A 20,253-nucleotide genomic window follows, 5' to 3' on the forward strand; every position below is an offset into this window, starting at 1 on the left:
TCTCCCCTCCAGGCTGAAGACCATCAACCTGGTGATCCGAAACACTCACGGAGCCGAGGAGGTGGTGAAAACCTACGAGGACCAGCTGAAGGAAGTGCAGTCTGTGCCGTCGGACCTCAAAACCCTGGAGAGCACCAAGACCGACCTCAAGGTTCGTTACAGAATTCCTTTTATATATCGGACGTCTCACGAGCCGCCTTCGTCAGGAGAGCTTGAAATGTCCGACGGCCGCTCTCTGTCCTTGGCGCGCGCTCTGTTTTCATGGTGCGCTCTCTGCTTTGCGTTCGCAGAGGATGCGCGACCAGGTGGAAGGTCACCAGCCCCTCTTCAGCAGCTTGGAGACTGAGCTGAGCCGGGCCAGAGAGGTGAGCGAGAGGATGGTCCGGGCTCACAGCGAGCGGGACGTGGACCTGGAGAGATACAGGGAGAAGGTGCAGCTCCTGCTGGAGCGCTGGCAGGCCATTGTCTTCCAGATCGACATCCGGCAGAGAGAGCTGGAACAGCTGGGCAAGCAGCTCCGCTACTATCGCGAGAGCTACGAGTGGCTGATCAGGTGGATCCTGGACGCCAAGCAGCGGCAGGAGAAGATCCAGTCTGTGCCCATCACAGACAGCAAGACCGTCAAGGAGCAGCTGCTTCAGGAGAAGGTACGGGAAGGGACCCTTTAAACAAGAACTGCCGTGCGGGGAACGGAGGGGAGATTTCTCTAACGCGTAACTCATCCCGCCAGAAACTCCTGGAGGAGAGCGAGAAAAACCGGGAGAAGGTGGATGAATGCCAGAAATACGCCAAGCAATACATCGATGCCATCAAGGTGAGCGTCTCGCCCTCGGCACGACCCCCCGGGGGACAACAGAGACTGACTCACAGTTAACCGACATGGCCCTTACTCGGTTCACCTCCGGTGGCTCGGTCCGGCTGTAACGGCCCCGGGAGGTCGCCTTCCGCCCCCCTTTATATTTAATCTGTTTCTCCTTTTTCGTTAGGACTTCGAGCTGCAGCTCGTTACGTACAAAGCCCAGGTAGAGCCGGCCTCGTCGCCGCTTAAAAAACCCAAAGTGCAGTCTGCGTCGGACAACATCATCCAGGAGGTGAGGAACCGGCGAGATCTCGCGGGTCGGGGTGGGCCTTTCGTTACCCGCACGCGGCTCTGGCGGTAATCCGTGTAACCATGCGCCGTTTCTCCCGCAGTACGTGGAGCTCAGGACCAAATACAGCGAACTCACCACCCTGACCAGCCAGTACATCAAATTCATCACCGAGACCCTCAGACGCCTGGAGGAGGAGGAGGTACGAGCTCAGAAAGCAACCGGCAATGGGTTAACTCATTGTGACGAATGACGGGTAGCCGGGTCTGTGCCAATGGCACAGGGACCTAATGGCAGTGACGGAGTTAATGGGATAAAAGGTCGGTCCTTGTAAAGTGACCCAAGGACTGTGAAGCGCAGAAGGATTTCAGGATCTCCTGGCATGATCCCGGGCGATCGGCCATCGCTGCCAAGAGTTTGGGGAGGTGCTGCAGTCCCGGGTGTTGGGGCGTTAGTCTGCGGGTTGGACGGCTTTGCTGAGATGAGGAGCCAGTCTTTAAGAGTAAGGGTTAATTCCGCCAACAAAGTAACCCACGGGTGACGTCCATTATATGCGTTAAACCGGCTGGGATTCAGAGTCTGGCTCCTTCCCCTGACCCCGCAGAGCATTCCGGACTCCGTCCGTCTGTCCCCCCCCATCCGTCTGTGTCCCCGTCCCCGTCTGTCTGTCCGTCCCCCCGTCCCAGTCCGTCTGTCCCCCCGTCCCCGTCCGTCTGTCCCCCCGTCCGTCCCCCGTCCGTCCCCCGTCCGTCTGTCTTCACTCGGGTTTTCAGGCTTTAGAAAGTATTCACCACACGGAGCCGTGGGAATGCTGAGGTTTCTGGCCGGTGGGGGGCTCCCTCTGCTGGTGGGTTGGCGAAACAAACTCGTCCAGGTTTTCTTTGGTTCTGCCAAAGGCTTATAGGTACGTTATACCCTCCCCCCCAAGACAAAAAATCCTAGGGGTCCCAATCCCTCCAGGGGCTCACAATGATCATGTGACATTTGGGCCCCCGATCTTCACCCCGACTGCGTTAATCTTCTTGAATCACGTAATACTTCTAGTGAATGAACTCTTTAATTTTTGAGCAGTAGGATAATCGCACGCCGGTTTCATCCGTCCTGCTGGAGGACGATCTGTTATAACAGAACGCAGAGCCATTTCTTATGGAAATTTGCATTTTTTGTAAACGTTCATCGCTGATAAACCACGAAAAAAATCTTTGGCACACTTTCCCTTTAAATCATGTGACCCGTGTGACTTCACCCCCGATGGAAGCGTTCCTGTAGTTCTTTGGGTACCCCCATCACCCCACATACCCCGTCCATCCCTTTGTGTTCAACCATTGTTTTTAGTTAAGTTTAAGCCTAGAATTATTTTTTTCCATCTGTTTTATTTTTCTTTTTCTTTTTTTTCCCTTTTTGTCTCCATTGCCCCTCTCCGTCCCCTCTTACCCACCTCCCCCCCCCTCTGTTCCTACCCTCCTTCAGAGAGCGGCCGAGAAGCTGAAGGAAGAGGAAAGGAGGAAACTGGCCGAGGTAGAGGCCCAACTGGAGAAGCAAAGGCAGCTCGCCCAGGCCCACGAGCAAGCCAAAGCTCTGGCCGAGAACGAGGCCAGGGAACTGAGGCTCAACATGCAGGAAGAGGTCTCCAAAAGAGAGGTCGTCGCGGTGGACGCTGAGCAGCAAAAGAAGAACATTCAGCAGGAGCTGCAACACATGAAGCAAAACTCCGAAATGGAGATCAAAGCCAAGCTGAAGCTGATAGAGGAGGCCGAGTACAGCCGCAAGAAGGTGGAGGAGGAGATCCGGATCATCCGGCTGCAGCTGGACACCAGTCAGAAGCAGAAGTCCAGCGCCGAGAATGAGCTGAGTGCCCTGAGAGCCCGGGCGGAGGAGGCCGAGAGGCAGAAGAAGCTCGCGCAGGAAGAGGCCGAACGCCTGCGCAAACAGGTGAAGGACGAGACCCAGAAGAAGAGGGAGGCCGAGGAGGAACTTCAGCGAAAGGTACAAGCGGAGAAAGATGCAGCGCGGGAAAAGCAAAAGGCTTTGGAAGACCTGGAAAAGTTACGGCTGCAGGCGGAGGAGGCAGAGCGGAGGATGAAACAGGCGGAACTAGAAAAGGAGAGGCAGATTAAACAGGCCCAGGAGATGGCCCAGCAAAGCGCAGAGACCCAGCTGCAGAGCAAGCGCATGTCCTTCCTGGAGAAGACCACTCAGCTGGAGATGTCCCTGAAGCAGGAGCACATCACGGTCACCCACCTGCAAGAAGAAGCCGAGCGTCTGAAGAAGCAGCAGCTGGACGCTGAGATAGCCAGAGAGGAAGCGGAGAAGGAGCTGGAGAAGTGGAGGCAGAAGGCCAACGAGGCTTTGCGTTTAAGGCTCCAAGCAGAAGAAATTGCCCACAAGAAAGCTCTGGCCCAGGAAGAGGCTGAGAAGCAGAAAGAGGACGCAGAGCGGGAGGCCCGAAAGAGAGCCAAGGCTGAAGAGTCTGCCTTACGCCAGAAGGAACTGGCTGAGGACGAGCTGGAGAAACAGAGAAAGCTCGCCGACGAAACAGCCCAGCACAAGTTTTCCGCCGAACAGGAGCTCATACGTTTGAAAGCCGAAGTGGATAATGGAGAGCAGCAGCGCATAGTCCTCGAGGAAGATCTTTACCGCCTGAAGAACGAGGTGAATGAGGCTATACAGAGAAGGAAGGGGCTCGAGGAAGAGCTGGCCAAGATGCGCACAGAAATGGAGATCCTCCTGCAGGCCAAATCCAAGGCAGAGGAAGAATCGCGCTCTACGAGTGAGAAGTCCAAGCAGATTCTAGAAGCTGAGGCCAACAAGCTACGGGAATTGGCAGAGGAAGCCGCTAGATTGCGCGCCCTCTCGGAGGAGGCTACGAGGCAAAGACAGCTGGCCGAAGAGGAAACCCTGCGGCAGAGAGCAGAGGCCGAGAGAATCCTGAAAGAAAAGTTGGCAGCGATCAGCGAGGCCACGCGTCTGAAAACCGAGGCCGAAATTGCCCTGAAGGAGAAGGAGGCAGAGAATGAGCGTCTGCGACGGGTGGCGGAAGACGAGGCTTATCAGAGGAAGATGCTGGAGGAGCAAGCGGCCCAACACAAGCAGGACATCGAGGAGAAGATCCTCCAACTAAAACAGTCCTCTGACAGCGAGCTGGAGAGACAGAAGAACATCGTCGAAGAGACCGTGAAGCACCGGAGGGTGATTGAGGAAGAAATCCGAATTCTCAAAATAAGCTTTGAAAAGGCTTCAGCCGGCAAGTCTGATCTGGAGCTGGAACTACAGAAACTAAAGAACATCGCAGAAGAAACCCAGCAAAGCAAGGAAAGGGCTGAGCAAGAAGCAGAGAGACAGCGCCAGTTAGCTCTAGAGGAGGAGAACAGGCGCAGAGAAGCGGAAGACAAGGTCAAGAAGATCATAGCTGCAGAACAGGAGGCTGCCAGACAACGTAAATCAGCCCTTGAAGAAGTGGAGAGGCTGAAGGCCAAGGCAGAAGAAGCCAAAAAACAGAAAGAACTAGCCGAAAAGGAGGCCGAAAGACAGATTCAGTTGGCTCAGGAGGCTGCCCGAAATAAAATCGAAGCCGAGGAGAAAGCTTATTATGCCGCCGTCCAGCAGAAGGAGCAGGAGCTGCTGCAGACGAGGAAACAGGAGCAGAGCGTTTTCGATAAGCTAAAGGAAGAGGCCGAGAAGGCCAAGCGTGCCGCCGAGGAAGCAGACCGCGCACGTGCCAGAGCCGAGCATGAAGCCATCTTGTCGCGTCAGCAGGCAGAGGAAGCCGAACGCCTGAAGCAGAGGGCCGAGGACGAGGCTCAGGCTAAAGCCCAAGCGCAGGAGGAAGCCGAGAGGATCCGCAAAGATGCAGAGCTGGAGGCGGCGAAGAGGGCCCAGGCAGAGCAGGCTGCACTCAAACAGAAGCAGCTGGCCGACGCCGAAATGGAAAAACATAAGAAATTTGCAGAGAAGACTCTGAGACAAAAAGAGCAGGTCGAGAGCGAGCTAACCAAGGTGAAGCTTCAGCTGGAGGAAACCGACCATCAGAAGACCATTCTGGACGATGAGTTGAACCGCCTGAAGGAGGAAGTGACGGACTCGTTGCGGCAGAAGAAGCTCGTGGAGGAAGAGCTGTTTAAAGTCAAGATACAGATGGAAGAACTCATCAAGCTCAAGATCCGCATCGAGGAGGAAAACAAGGTACTCATCACGAAGGACAAAGACAATACCCAGAAGTTCCTGCAGGAGGAGGCCGAGAAGATGAAGCAGGTGGCCGAGGAGGCGGCTCGTCTGAGTATAGAGGCTCAGGAGGCTGCGCGTCTGAGGAAGATCGCGGAGGATGACCTTTCCGAGCAGAGAGCCCTGGCCGAGAAGATGCTGAAGGAGAAGATGCAAGCGGTCCAGGAAGCCACACGCTTGAAAGCGGAGGCCGAATTGCTTCAGAAGCAAAAAGAGCTGGCTCTGGAACAGGCGAAGAAGCTCCAGGAAGACAAGGAGATGATGCAGCAGCAGCTTGCCGAGGAGACCGAGGGCTTCCAGAAGACGCTGGAGGCAGAGAGACGGCGCCAGCTGGACATCAGCGCTGAAGCCGAACGTCTCAAGCTGCAGGTGCTGGAAATGAGCAAAGCTCAGGCCAAAGCTGAGGAAGATGCCAAGAAGTTCAGGAAGCAGGCCGAAGAAATCAGCGAGAAGCTGCACGAGACAGAACTGTCCACCAAAGAGAAAATGACGGTGGTGCAGACTCTGGAGATACAAAGGCAGCACAGCGACAAGGAGGCAGAGGAGCTCCGGAAAGCCATTTCCCAACTGGAGAAGGAGAAGCAGAAACTGAAGCAGGAGGCAGAGCTGCTCCAGAAAAAGTCCGAAGAGGTACTTCATTTACGGTCTTTCGCTGTTATTTGTCTGTCCAGCTAGTAACCTAGAGAAAGTCACAACACGGTGCCAGTATTTCCCAGCGGTACCTCTCGTATTTTACTAGATTTATTCATTTATTTCCCAAAAGTTTCATGTTTTTTTCCCATTTCATTTTTTTTAATATTAAGTCATAAACACTATTATTGATTATTATAGCGTCATCATATTCCAAAGCGCTATACGATATCTGGGTCACTTAGACCTTGCCCCACAGCCAGCTGATTCATTTTTTGGCTCAGCCAATAATAAAGGGTGTAAATATAGGCAATATATACGCAGCGTTCTGCTGACTCCCCCAGAACATTGACCCCGCAGATAGACGTGACGTGTTACCAATTACTATGTTCACATATTTGACGTTTCTCCTGCTTCGTCCGTCTGTTTTTTTACAGTTGGAGAAGAGTCAAAGGGAAATACTACGCCAAGAAACCCAACAACTTCAAACCACGTTCCTTTCCGAGAAAGAGATACTGATCCAAAAAGAAAAGTACATCGAAGAGGAGAAGGCCAAGCTAGAGAAACTCTTCGAGTCCGAGGTCAACAAGGCTAAAAACCTGAAGGCCGAGAAGGAGCGGCAGCTCAGCCAGTTGGAAGAGGAGAAGAGACTCCTGGCTGTCACCATGGAAGAGGCAACAAGGAAGCAGATGGAGGCCGAGGAAAAAGTACGTCAAAAACAAGAAGAGCTTCAGGATCTCGAAAGAAAGAGACATGAGCAAGAACGGCTCCTCGAAGAGGAGAATAGAAAGCTGCGGGAGAAGCTGGAGCAGCTGGAGCAGGAGCATAAAATAGCTCTGGAGAAAACAAGAGAAACCATCATCCGTGAGAAGACAATCATCACACAGACTTCCATCATGCCAAATGGCAACACCACCGCTGTAGATGGAAGCACTCAGAATGGCGATCAGGAGAACGCGTTTGATGGTTTAAGGCAGAAAGTCTCTCCCAATAAGCTTTACGAGGCTGGCATCCTCACCAAAGAGATGCTGGATAAGTTGGCCAACAGGTCGGTGTCCGTACATGAGCTTTCCCAGAGAGACGACGTCAGGAAATACCTGGAAGGCAGGAGCAGTATTGCCGGGCTTCTAATAAAACCAGGCGAAGAAAAGATAAGCATTTACAATGCCATGAAGAAGAACCTCATCACCCCTGGAACTGCCCTCATTCTGCTGGAAGCTCAGGCGGCCTCTGGATTCATAATCGACCCGGCGAGGAACAGAAAACTGACGGTTAGCGAAGCGGTGAAGGAAAGCGTCATCGGCCCTGAACTGCACAACAAAATGCTGTCTGCTGAACGGGCAATTACTGGCTACAAAGATCCTTACACCGGAGACAAGATTTCTCTCTTCCAGGCCATGAAAAAGGACTTGATCGTAAAAGATCACGGAATCCGCCTGCTGGAAGCTCAAATTGCTACAGGAGGGATCGTTGACCCAGTCAATAGCCATCGGTTACCTCTGGATGTCGCTTACAAGCGTGGCTACTTTGATGAGGAAATGAACAAGATCCTGTCTGACCCCAACGATGATACAAAAGGCTTCTTTGATCCCAATACCCAAGAAAATCTGACGTACCTGCAGCTCATGGAGAAATGTGTGATAGACCCTGAAACAAAACTGTGTTTGTTGCCCTTGACCGACAAAGCTGGCAAGAGAGAACTGGTTTATACCGAATTGGAAACCAAAGATGTCTTCAAGAAAGCCACCGTTTCGGTTCCATTTGGCAAATTTCAAGGAAAGACGGTCACCATCTGGGAAATAATAAACTCTGAGTACTTTACGGAAGAGCAAAGACGGGAGCTCCTTAGGCAGTATAAATCTGGCAAAATCACTGTTGAGAAAATCATTAAGATCATAATCACCGTAGTGGAGGAGAACGAGAAGAAGAAGCAGCTTTGCTTTGACGGCCTGAGAGATCCTGTCCCAGCGGCTGAGCTGGTAGAGAGTAAGATCATCGATAAAGACCTTTTCAACCAACTCCACCAAGGTAAAAAGACCGTGAAAGAAGTGTCCGAGGTGGACTCTGTGAAAAAGTACTTGTCTGGAAGCACAGCCATAGCTGGAGTCCAGGTGGAAAAATCTGGTGAGAAGCTGACTTTGTATGAAGCCATAAGGAAAAATTTACTGAAGCCCCTTACAGCCCTTGCTCTACTCGAAGCCCAAGCAGGTACGGGATACATTATCGACCCCGTTCAAAACAAGCTCTTCCCTGTGGATGAAGCCGTCAAAGCCGGTACCGTGGGCCCAGAGTATCACGAGAAGCTACTCTCTGCCGAGAAGGCCGTCACTGGCTACAAAGATCCATACACAGGCCAGGCCCTTTCACTGTTCCAAGCACTGAAGAAAGGCCTCATCCCTAAAGATGGTGGCATTCGGCTCCTAGACGCTCAGCTGGCCACCGGTGGAATAATCGACCCAGTAAATAGCCACCGTCTTCCTCTCGATGTTGCCTACAAGCGAGGGCACCTGGACGAGGAGACTACTAAACTTCTCTCCGAGCCCGTTGATGAAAACACTGGATTCTATGATCCAAATAGCCAAGAGCACCTGACGTATGGCCAGCTACAGAAAAAGTGCAAAGTAGACAAGAAAACCGGCCATTATTTGCTACCTCTGTCGGAAGAAGCCATAAAGTCACAACTGGAAGAGGTCTACAATGATTCCCAAGCCAAGGAAGCCTTTGAGAAGACAACTGTTGAAGTTCCAAGCGGCAGCTTTAAAGGAAGGACCATAACTATTTGGGAGTTAATTAATTCTGAATACTTTACGGAAGAACAAAGGAGAGAACTGATCCGTCAGTACAAAACCGGTAAAGTAACGATCGAGAAGATCATCAAGATCATGATCACCATCGTGGAAGAAACGGAAACCAAGAAACAGCAACGACTGACGTTTACTGGTCTTCGAGCACCCGTACCCGCCACGGAACTACTGGAGTCCAAAATAATCGATAAGTCTCAATACGAACAGCTCAAAGACGGCAAGAAGTCCGTAAAAGAGTTATCAGAAACAGACTCCGTGAGGCGCTATCTCCAGGGCAGCGATAGTATTGCTGGAGTGTTCATTGAGGAGAACAAAGTAAAAATGAACATTTACCAAGCCATGAAGAGGAACTTGCTAAGGCCAGGCACTGCTCTCGTACTTCTTGAAGCCCAAGCCGCCACTGGGTTCATCATCGACCCTGTGAAAAACCAGAAGTTCTATGTAAACGAGGCGGTGAAAGCCGGTGTAGTTGGTCCCGAACTGCACGAGAAACTTCTGTCTGCAGAAAAAGCCGTGACCGGCTACAAAGACCCATATTCCGGAAACACAATCTCTGTCTTTGAAGCTATGCAGAAAGGGCTCATCCTGAAAGACCACGGAATCCGCCTGTTAGAAGCACAGATAGCTACAGGGGGCGTTATCGACCCCGTTCACAGCCATCGCGTCCCAGTGGAAGTCGCTTACAAGCGTGGATACTTTGACGAAGCCATGAACAAAATCCTCTCTGACCCCACAGATGATACCAAAGGATTTTTCGACCCCAACACCCATGAAAACCTTACATACCTGCAGCTGAAGGAAAGATGCATCCGAGATCCAGACACCGGCCTTTGCCTCCTTCCCTTAAAGAAGCAAGAGAAGACGGCTGCAGCGGAGACCAGCAAAGTCTACAGTGAGGAAGAGACCAGGAAGGTGTTTGAAGAAACTAAAGTAGACATTCCTTCTGGAAGCTTGGCCGGCTCTTCCATGACCATATGGGAGCTCATGCAATCCGACCTCCTCCCTCAGGAGGAGAGAGACCGGCTGATGGAGGAATTCCGCGCGGGCAGATTGACAAAGGAGCGTATGATTATCATCATCATCGAGATTATTGAGAAAACCGAAATTATCCGTCAACAGGAGCTCTACTCGTATGACTTCGTACGTCGCCGCATTACGGCAGAGGAATTGTACGAGTCTAAACTTATCACGGTGGAAATCTACAGCATGCTTAAGCAAGGGACGAAGACCATTCAAGAGATTATACAGATCGAGAGCGTCTGGAAATACCTGTATGGTACAGGGTGCGTTGCTGGGCTACAGCTTCCTGGCTCTAGGCAAACCGTCAGCATTTACCAAGCGATGAAAAAAGGATTCATATCTCCTGACGTGGCCCATTTACTGCTGGACGCCCAAGCGGCCACTGGCTTCATTATCGATCCTGTAAAGAATGAGCTCCTGACGGTAGACGAGGCTGTGAGAAAGGGGGTCGTCGGACCTGAAATTCACGACCGACTCCTCTCTGCCGAAAGAGCGGTCACAGGCTACAGAGATCCTTACACGGAGCAGATGATCTCCATTTTCCAAGCAATGAAGAAAGACCTCATCCCCGCTGACCAAGCTCTTAGGCTTCTGGATGCCCAGTTGGCGACAGGTGGCATCATTGACCCACGCTTCAGCTTCCACATCCCAAATGAAACTGCTTACATGCGTGGGTATCTCAACAAAGACACCGTCGATATGTTGTCCGAACCAAGTGAAGTCCGGAGCTATGTGGACCCTTCCACCGATGAAAAGCTCAGCTATTCTCAGCTTCTCAAGAGGTGCCACCGTGATGAAAACACCAAGATGTTCCTTCTGCCCCTCGCAGACAAGAGGAAGCTGACATTCAAAGGATTGAGGAAAGAGATCACTATGGAAGAACTTGTGCGCTCAGAAGTAATCGACGCAGTTACAGCTCAGCAGCTACAAGATGGGCTAACCTCTGTCGAGGAAGTTTCAAGACACCTGCAGAAGTTCCTTGAGGGAACGAGCTGCATTGCTGGTGTCTACGTGGAGTCCAGCAAAGAGAGATTCTCCATCTATCAAGCTATGAAGAAAGGTATGATCAGACCAGGAACCGCCTTTGAGTTACTCGAAGCCCAGGCAGCCACCGGGTATGTGATTGACCCAATCAAGGGACTCAAGTTAGCAGTGGAAGAGGCTGTGCGCATGGGCATTGTAGGTCCAGAATTCAAAGATAAGCTCCTGTCGGCAGAAAGAGCGGTGACCGGTTATAAGGACCCCTACTCGGGCAAGATAATCTCTCTCTTCCAAGCCATGAAGAAAGGGCTGATTCTAAAAGATCATGGAATCCGCTTACTTGAAGCCCAGATTGCAACCGGAGGCATCATCGACCCAGAGGAAAGTCACCGTCTGCCAGTGGAGGTAGCCTATAAAAGAGGTCTGTTTGATGAGGAAATGAATGAGATCCTCACCGATCCAAGTGACGACACCAAGGGATTCTTTGATCCCAACACAGAGGAGAATCTGACCTACCTCCAGCTCATGGAGAGATGCATCACAGATCCACAAACTGGCCTCTGTCTTCTGCCCCTTAAAGAAAAGAAACGCGAAAGAAAGACCTCTTCCAAATCCTCAGTACGTAAGCGCAGGGTGGTAATTGTTGACCCAGAGACCGGTAAAGAGATGTCTGTCTATGAAGCTTATCGCAAAGGTCTTATCGATCACCAGACCTACATGGAACTCTCTGAGCAAGAATGTGAGTGGGAAGAGGTCACCATCTCCTCTTCCGATGGGGTAGTAAAGTCTATGATCACAGATAGAAGATCAGGGCGACAATATGATATTGATGATGCAATTGCAAAAGGCCTAATTGATCAGTCATCACTGGACCAGTATCGCGCAGGCACCTTGTCCATCACAGAGTTTGCAGACATGCTATCTGGGAATATGGGTGGATTCCGCTCAAGATCATCTTCCGTCGGCTCTTCTTCTTCTTATCCAGCAAGCCCAGCTGGAAGAGCTCAGTCTGTATCTTGGAGTGATCCGACTGAAGAAACCGGCCCCATCGCAGGTATCGTGGACACTGACACCTTAGAAAAAGTATCGGTCACCGAGGCCATGCATCGCAACCTTGTGGACAACATCACCGGACAGAGGTTGCTAGAAGCCCAAGCGTGTACAGGAGGAATCATTGACCCCGTCACAGGGCAAAAATTCTCAGTTATTGATGCCGTCAACAAGGGTCTGGTGGACAAAATCATGGTGGACAGAATTAACCTTGCCCAGAAGGCATACAATGGATTTGAAGACCCGAGGACAAAGACAAAAATGTCAGCAGCCCAAGCTCTGAAGAAGGGTTGGCTTTATTACGAGGCCGGCCAGCGGTTTTTGGAAGTTCAGTACCTCACCGGTGGCCTTATAGAGCCAGATGTTGAAGGACGTGTCAACCTGGATGAAGCCCTACGGAAAGGCACTATCGATGCTCGTACTGCCCAAAAACTGCGAGATGTGAACACGTACTCCAAGTATTTGACCTGCCCAAAAACTAAACTCAAGATCTCCTACAAAGAAGCCATGGAGAAGAGCATGGTGGAAGATGGGACCGGCCTAAGACTTCTGGAAGCATCCTCTCAGTCCAGCAAAGGATACTACAGCCCATACAACGTCAGCGGCTCCGGTTCAGCCTCGGGCTCCAGGTCCGGTTCTAGAACAGGATCCAGGTCCGGCTCAAGACGAGGCAGCTTCGATGCCACTGGCAACTCCGGCTTCTCAATGAGCTTCTCCTCTTCCTCGTTCTCCTCTAGCAACTATGGTCGCAGATACACCACTGGTCCCCAGGGCATCCCGTTTGACGTGGCAGACTTGACAGATGCACTGTTAAACTTAAGTCAAAGCTGCAGCCAAGAAGCAAACCGGGGTCTCGGCGTGTTTGGAGCCCCCTTGCCTGGTCTAGTATAGGAATTTCAAAACCCCCTTTGATCTCATGAACTTTAACAATCTTTTCCTGCTCTGCATGTGGTGAAGCTTTACTTTTTTATTTTATAAATATATATATATATATATAAATCTATAACACTCAGTTTATTACTTACTGTACTACAAAGCAGTGCCTAAAATTTTAACCAAAAAGCTAGAAAGAAGAAAACTTTAGCCAGGTAACATCATATATTCATGTTTTTGTTTGTATATTGAGAGATGACTACGATGCCTGAAAACACTATCATCGAGCCCCAGAATTTACCCTGGTTCGCATGGTGTGCACTTGTTACTGTCCACCCGCAGAGCGAAACCCACCAGAAAAGGCAGCAATTAACCCAGAACTCATCGTCCATCCCCCCTACACAGGATTACCTGCTTATCAACCTGCGCAGGATCCAGGGCCCCAACTTCTTAAGCCCAATGGACCATCAAAACCATTGTCTTCCCTTTGCTGCCTACCTTATGTCCCCAATGACCTACCTCCTTCATGAATATAACGAAACCAACACTCCCCCTCCACCATTATGCGGACAATCAAGAGTCAAAGCCATTTTTTGGACCCTTCTTCATCGGCAGTAGAACCTCACGCAACGTATACGCAATCCTCTGACCATTGAGAGAAAACCCATCGCCATCGACCCGTCCTCCTCCTCCTCCTCCTCAACCCTCTTGTGTGTTCCTCACTCCCGTCTTCCGAGATGCCCCTCCATGAGGCTCCCAAAGGTCTCCCAACTGTAAGTCCGTTGTGGGTCAGACATTACGGGGAGGGCTGCTCCCCTCTTGCCTGCTTTCTCCTCGACTAACTCTATGTCCCTCACTGTCCTTTCCTTATGAGGCTCACTGCTTTTTGGTGAAACCGGCTTCAGTAAGCGATCGTTGTGCGCACGTCCTGCTCCTGCCTGGTGTCCGTCACCTGCCTCCAAAACACTCCAATTGCCCCAGATCCGTTGGTTTTACCTGGTTGGGACGGTGACTCCAGAACCTCCGACCTAGAATGATGTGCCGAGGCCGAGCATCCGGCACTCGACTGCGGCTCGAGTGCTAAACCCGTGTATATGTTTCCTTAATCCTCATTCTCCATTAACCTGAACTCGTTCTGCTTAGATCTCCCGCTATCCTGTAATATTCCCAGCATGCAACTGGCTCCTTCTTCCTAATTGGCTGCTCAGCTTGTGCCTTTTTCAATTTTTTTCCATTGGTCTAATTACTGGTGCGGGACTCCAGTCATTGAGAGGGTTTAGTTGGACGCGTGCCTCGGGATTAATGTGCTGCAGACGAGGAGGCCCGGGCCATGCGCGGCGTCTGCTCCGTAACGAGACATTTTCATAGGCCGCATGTGGAGCCGCGTTACTCTTTCCGAAGGCCGACCGCTATTTCCTGAGACTCTGAAATGCTCTTTAGGGGAAAGTTGGAAGTTTTGCTCTGAATCCCCATTATCAGTATTGAGGGGGGGACCCGGTCAGGGGCAGTTTAAGGGGGTAACTGGGGTGGGGGCAGTTAGCGGGGTTCATGGTTCTGTGTTGTTGGATGTTATTATGCCCCTGCCATCCACTAACCGCGCTCTCCCGTCCCGTCAGGGTCTGTCCCCAGCCGGTTCCGGAAGTGATTGTTCCTCCTGTCACCCCGACGTCCCTCGGATCGGATACCGGCCAGAAACTCTGGGCACCCCAGGACCGCCTGCGCACCCCCTAATCCAGGTACCTGTATGCTGCCTGCCCCGGGGAGAGGGGCTACTGGGAATTAGTAAATCAGGGCCCGGCCCTGCGGGATGTTCCGGGTATTGCCCCCGTACAGAGAGGGGGTATTAGTGATACAGGGAGGGGGCAGACCGGTGATGGCGCTTAGCATTATATGGGGGTAAGTGCGAGCTGCACACAGGCTCTCCTCACGGGGACTGACGCTGTCTAAAACACGCTGTGCCCCTGTCTCGCGCGCTGTCGCAGGTATTGTCTTGCGCTGCCGCAGGTATTGTCTTGCGCTGTCGCAGTTAGTGGCAGGTATTGTTGCTGTCGCAGTCCTTGCCGCTCGCTGCGTCGCAGTCACTGTCACATTATCACCTCATTCCTTTCATTTTTATAGAGCATCGGGATGTACCATCTGTCCTGTTGGAAGGGGGTGCTTCTCCGTTGCCGTCCTCTGCTGTGATGCCCGCTGGAAATCCCTCCCCTTCCCCAACATATCCCTCCCCTTCCGTCTGTCCGTCCACCCCCTATAGTCATTAACCCTGTCTGTGCTGTCTCTTTAAGCGCTGATTGGGTTAATGCCGCCCGAGGAGGTCCTGTCTGCATGAAGGGAGACGCATCCTCATCCTCCAGATCATCCTCATCCTCACCCGACACTCCACGTGACGTCCTGTGTGTGCCCCCGCTGGGCGGCGGATCCTCGCGTGGCCGCGTCTCACGTGCCTTCTCTTCTCATTGGTCTCTGGGTCCTGACAATGGCTGACAGACTCTGCCTTTTACTGGATTAATTGCCCTTCGAGGGGTATTTATTATCCAGTTACCCGTCACAGGAATGCTTGTGGTTTTTCGGTGTATATATTGCATTTCCTTTATAGATAATGAGGGTAATAAGAGCCCCGTTTAACCCCTCCGGTGCTGCCTGAACCCGCCCAGCAGTTTAACCCCTCCGGTGCTGGAGCGTAGTCCCTGGCCCCCAACACTAGCAGATTGTACATACGTGGATGTAAACGCCGTGACTTCTGCCTCTCAATGCAACCAGTAAACTGTTATCATACAGAAGCGTGTCCGTGTCCGTGTGTGGGGGAGGGGCACGGCCCGTGACGTCTACATGATCCATCATTACATGTGTGTGGACTGCAAGCGCCGGTGCATGTTCTCTACCGCTGATTTATCTATACATTATACAGGGGCCGGTCACTGATTTATCTATACAGGGGGCGGGTCACTGATTTATCTATACATTATACAGGGGGCCGGTCACTGATTTATCAATACATTATACAGGGGGCCGGCTCGCTGATTTATCTATACATTATACAGGGAGCTGGTCACTGATTTATCTATACATTATACAGGGGGCGGTCACTGATTTATCTATACATTATACAGGGGCCGGTCACTGATTTATCTATACATTATACAGGGGCCGGTCACTGATTTATCTATACATTATACAGAGGGTCGGTCACTGACTTATCTATACATTATACAGGGGGGGGGGCAGCTCGCTGATTTATCTATACATTATACAGGGGCCGGTCACTGATTTATCTATACATTATACAGGGGGCTGGTCACTGATTTATCTATACATTATACAGGGGCCGGTCACTGATTTATCTATACATTATACAGGGGGCCGGTCACTGATTTATCTATACATTATACAGGGAGGAGCTCCCGGGTCGGCCGGTCACAATGTGTAGGATTATGGGGCTAACTTCCCTGAGCTGTGAAATCAGGGGTATTTGGGGTATTACAGCTACAGGAGCCCTGCTGACCCCTTCGACGTGTGGATTGTGGGGGGTCTGCCCAGTGTGCTGTTCAGATTGCCGAATGCTGCTCACACCAGAGGTCCAGACCACAAGGATTCACTTTACAGCCCCCTGTCCAGGAGAACCACGAGGAAGCCCCCGGCATGCGCGGCCGGAGCCCTCTGGGGACCTGGGGGAGGCGAACAGGAAATCATTCGCACTCTAAAGGCGGCCATTCTTTGAAATTCTGGATTTTCTTCTTTTATTTATGAAGTGGGGGCCACATCAGCCACCCCCCCTCATCCCACCACGCGGTGCCCTAACCCCACGATTTATCTATACATTATACGGGGGGGGGGGTCACTGATTTATCTATACATTATACGGGGGGGGGTCACTGATTTATCTATACATTATACAGGGGCCGGTAACTGATTTATCTATACATTATACAGGGGGCCGGTCACTGATTTATCTATACATTATACAGGGGCCGGTCACTGATTTATCTATACATTATACAGGGGCAGGTCGCTGATTTATCTATACATTATACAGGGGGCCGGTCACTGATTTATCTATACATTATACAGGGGCCGGTCGCTGATTTATCTATACATTATACAGGGGGCGGTCACTGATTTATCTATACATTATACAGGGGGCCGGTCACTGATTTATCTATACATTATACAGGGGGGCAGCTCGCTGATTTATCTATACATTATACAGGGGGCCGGTCACTGATTTATCTATACATTATACAGGGGGCCGGTCACTGATTTATCTATACATTATACAGGGGCCGGTCACTGATTTATCTATACATTATACAGGGGCCGGTCACTGATTTATCTATACATTATACAGGGGCCGGTCACTGATTTATCTGTACATTATACAGGGGGCCGGTCACTGATTTATCTATACATTATACAGGGGGCCGGTCACTGATTTATCTATACATTATACAGGGGGCCGGTCACTGATTTATCTATAAATTATACAGGGGGCCGGTCACTGATTTATCTATACATTATACAGGGGCCGGTCACTGATTTATCTATACATTATACAGGGGCCGGTCACTGATTTATCTATACATTATACAGGGGCCGGTCACTGATTTATCTGTACATTATACGGGGGGGTCACTGATTTATCTATACATTATACAGGGGGCCGGTCACTGATTTATCTATACATTATACAGGGCCGGTCACTGATTTATCTATACATTATACAGGGGCCGGTCACTGATTTATCTATACATTATACAGGGAGCCGGTCACTGATTTATCTATACATTATACAGGGGCCGGTCACTGATTTATCTATACATTATACAGGGAGCCGGTCACTGATTTATCTATACATTATACAGGGGGCGTTAATAATAAATAAAGTGAGTCCAGCAGATCGTCAGGAACGGCCGGCGCGCCTCTTGTGAAGAGCGGGGGCGAACGTTAAATACCCCAAAGGGGTGAATGGGGTAACAGCTGTGACCGGACACAACTCCCATCACCCTCATCTAGTGTCCATCAAACAGCTGAAGGGCCGGAGGGCCGGTAACGCTCTCTCTCTTTCTCCCGCAGAGTTTTCCTCTGAACTCTTCCTCAGGGATCAGCGCTGGGGCTGCCAACCAGCAGAGGTAAGTTACCCCCGGGGCAGGGGAAATGCTCCGGGGCGGCCCCCACTGCCATGCTGGGGCTGTGCAATGGCCTAGGGGCCCCTGCAGTGCGTGGGGTAAATCCGTTACTCTGTTATACGCCCGGCAGGGGGCAGCACTCCACATGAGCCGACGTCCCATTTCAAGGTTCCCCCATAGACAGGCGGTTAAATACCCCCCGGTATATTCTCAGACCTGCGTGTACATGCGGCCCCCGTGGCCCCCCTATTCTCACTCCCCTAAAACAAAACAGCCCCTCTGGGGGTATTTGACATGTTTAGGGCTGCGACTTTTCTTGCGAACAAATACCTGCCATGCTAATTTGCATAATCTGGCATATAGGGGGTTAAAAGGCATTCCTGGTGGCAGAGTGTTTAGTGTATTATTTTTTGCCCCCTGTGTAGGTAAATCGTCCCCATAATGCCCCTGCCCTGCGTGGTAATTGTATTATGAGTGGGCCGCAGGTCACGGAGGTCTCCGTCTGGAGCCGCTGCAGGTTGATTACATTTTATTAAGAGATTAAAGCGAATTAGAGAGGATCGAGTCGCCCACACAGGAGAGACTGTCTGTAAACTCAGGGATTAGACAGTCCAGAGCTTCAGCGGCGCTCCCTACTGTGATGGGGTCTCGGCTGTAAGACCCCGTTACGCTCGATGTCTCGTCTCATGAGGCGCGTCTCTCACATTCCTGCGACGTTCAGCGTAACGCGGATGTCTCTTATAGAGACTGTAATAGACCTTGTGTCGTAGAGGGGTCCGTCTCGTGATAGAGGGGTCTGTCTTGTGATAGGGGGGGTCTGTCTCGTGATAGAGGGGTCCGTCTCGTGATAGGGGGGTCCGTCTCGTGATAGGGGGGTCCGTCTCGTGATAGGGGGGTCTGTCTCGTGATAGGGGGTTCCGTCTCGTGATAGAGGGGTCTGTCTCCTGATAGGGGGGTCTGTCTCGTGATAGGGGGGTCTGTCTCGTGATAGGGGGGGTCCGTCTCGTGATAGAGGGGTCTGTCTCGTGATAGAGAGGTCCGTCTGGTGATAGAGAGGTCTGTCTCGTGATAGGGGGGTCTGTCTCGTGATAGGGGGGTCTGTCCCGTGATAGGGGGGTCTGTCTCGTGATAGAGGGGTCTGTCTCGTGATAGGGGGGTCAGTCTCGTGATAGAGGGGTCTGTCTCGTGATAGAGGGGTCCGTCTCGTGATAGGGGGGTCCGTCTCGTGATAGAGGGGTCCGTCTCGTGATAGGGGGGTCCGTCTCGTGATAGGGGGGTCCGTCTCGTGATGGGGGGGTCCGTCTCGTGATAGGGGGGTCTGTCTCGTGATAGGGGGTCCGTCTCGTGATAGAGGGGTCCGTCTCGAGTCTGGATGATAGAGGGGTCTGTCTCGTGATAGGGGGGGTCTGTCTTGTGATAGGGGGGGGTCCGTCTCGTGATAGAGGGGTCTGTCTCGTGATAGGGGGGTCCGTCTCGTGATAGAGGGGTCTGTCTCGTGATAGGGGGGTCCGTCTCGTGATAGAGGGGTCCGTCTCGAGTCTGGATGATAGAGAGGTCTGTCTCGTGATAGGGGGGGGTCTGTCTCGTGATAGGGGGGTCTGTCTCGTGATAGGGGGGATCTGTCTCATGATAGGGGGGTCCGTCTCGTGATGGAGGGGTCTGTCTCGTGATAGGGGGGTCCGTCTCGTGATAGAGGGGTCTGTCTCGTGATAGGGGGGTCCGTCTCGTGATAAAGGGGTCCGTCTCGTGATAGGGGGGTCCGTCTCGTGATTGAGGGGTCTGTCTCGTGATAGGGGGGTCCGTCTCGTGATAGAGGGGTCTGTCTCATGATAGGGGGGTCCGTCTCGTGATAGAGGGGTCCGTCTCGTGATAGGGGGGTCTGTCTCGTGATAGGGGGTTCCGTCTCGTGATAGAGGGGTCTGTCTCCTGATAGGGGGGTCTGTCTCGTGATAGGGGGGTCTGTCTCGTGATAGGGGGTGTCCGTCTCGTGATAGAGGGGTCTGTCTCGTGATAGAGAGGTCCGTCTGGTGATAGAGAGGTCTGTCTCGTGATAGGGGGGTCCGTCTTGTGATAGAGGGGTCCGTCTCGTGATAGAGGGGTCTGTCTCGTGATAGGGGGTGTCCGTCTCGTGATAGAGGGGTCTGTCTCGTGATAGAGAGGTCCGTCTGGTGATAGAGAGGTCTGTCTCGTGATAGGGGGGTCCGTCTGGATGATAGAGGGGTCTGTCTCGTGATAGGGGGGTCTGTCTCGTGATAGAGGGGTCTGTCTCGTGATAGGGGGGTCCGTCTCGTGATAGAGGGGTCCGTCTCGTGATAGGGGGGTCCGTCTCGTGATAGAGGGGTCCGTCTCGTGATAGAGGGGTCCGTCTCGTGATAGGGGGGTCCGTCTCGTGATAGAGGGGTCCGTCTCGTGATAGGGGGAGTCCGTCTCGTGATAGGGGGGTCTGTCTCGTGATAGGGGGTC

At 51.9% G+C, this 20,253-nt stretch overlaps 1 protein-coding gene across 1 annotated transcript in view; it reads left to right on the plus strand.

Moving 5' to 3' along the window:
- LOC149273622 (plectin-like) overlaps positions 1–12,685 on the plus strand; it is a 102,230-nt gene extending 89,545 nt beyond the window's left edge. Inside the window, 7 exon segments of the mRNA XM_089506104.1 lie at positions 13–151; positions 291–647; positions 731–814; positions 987–1,091; positions 1,192–1,290; positions 2,559–5,939; positions 6,377–12,685. Coding sequence (XP_089362230.1) covers positions 13–151; positions 291–647; positions 731–814; positions 987–1,091; positions 1,192–1,290; positions 2,559–5,939; positions 6,377–12,685 — 10,474 coding nt within the window.
- The last annotated feature ends 7,568 nt before the right edge of the window (positions 12,686–20,253 follow it).

This window comes from Sceloporus occidentalis, unplaced genomic scaffold (assembly GCF_023333645.1).
Source record: "Sceloporus occidentalis isolate IW3139 unplaced genomic scaffold, rSceOcc1.0.p SCAF_363, whole genome shotgun sequence".
Taxonomy (NCBI): domain Eukaryota; kingdom Metazoa; phylum Chordata; class Lepidosauria; order Squamata; family Phrynosomatidae; genus Sceloporus; species Sceloporus occidentalis.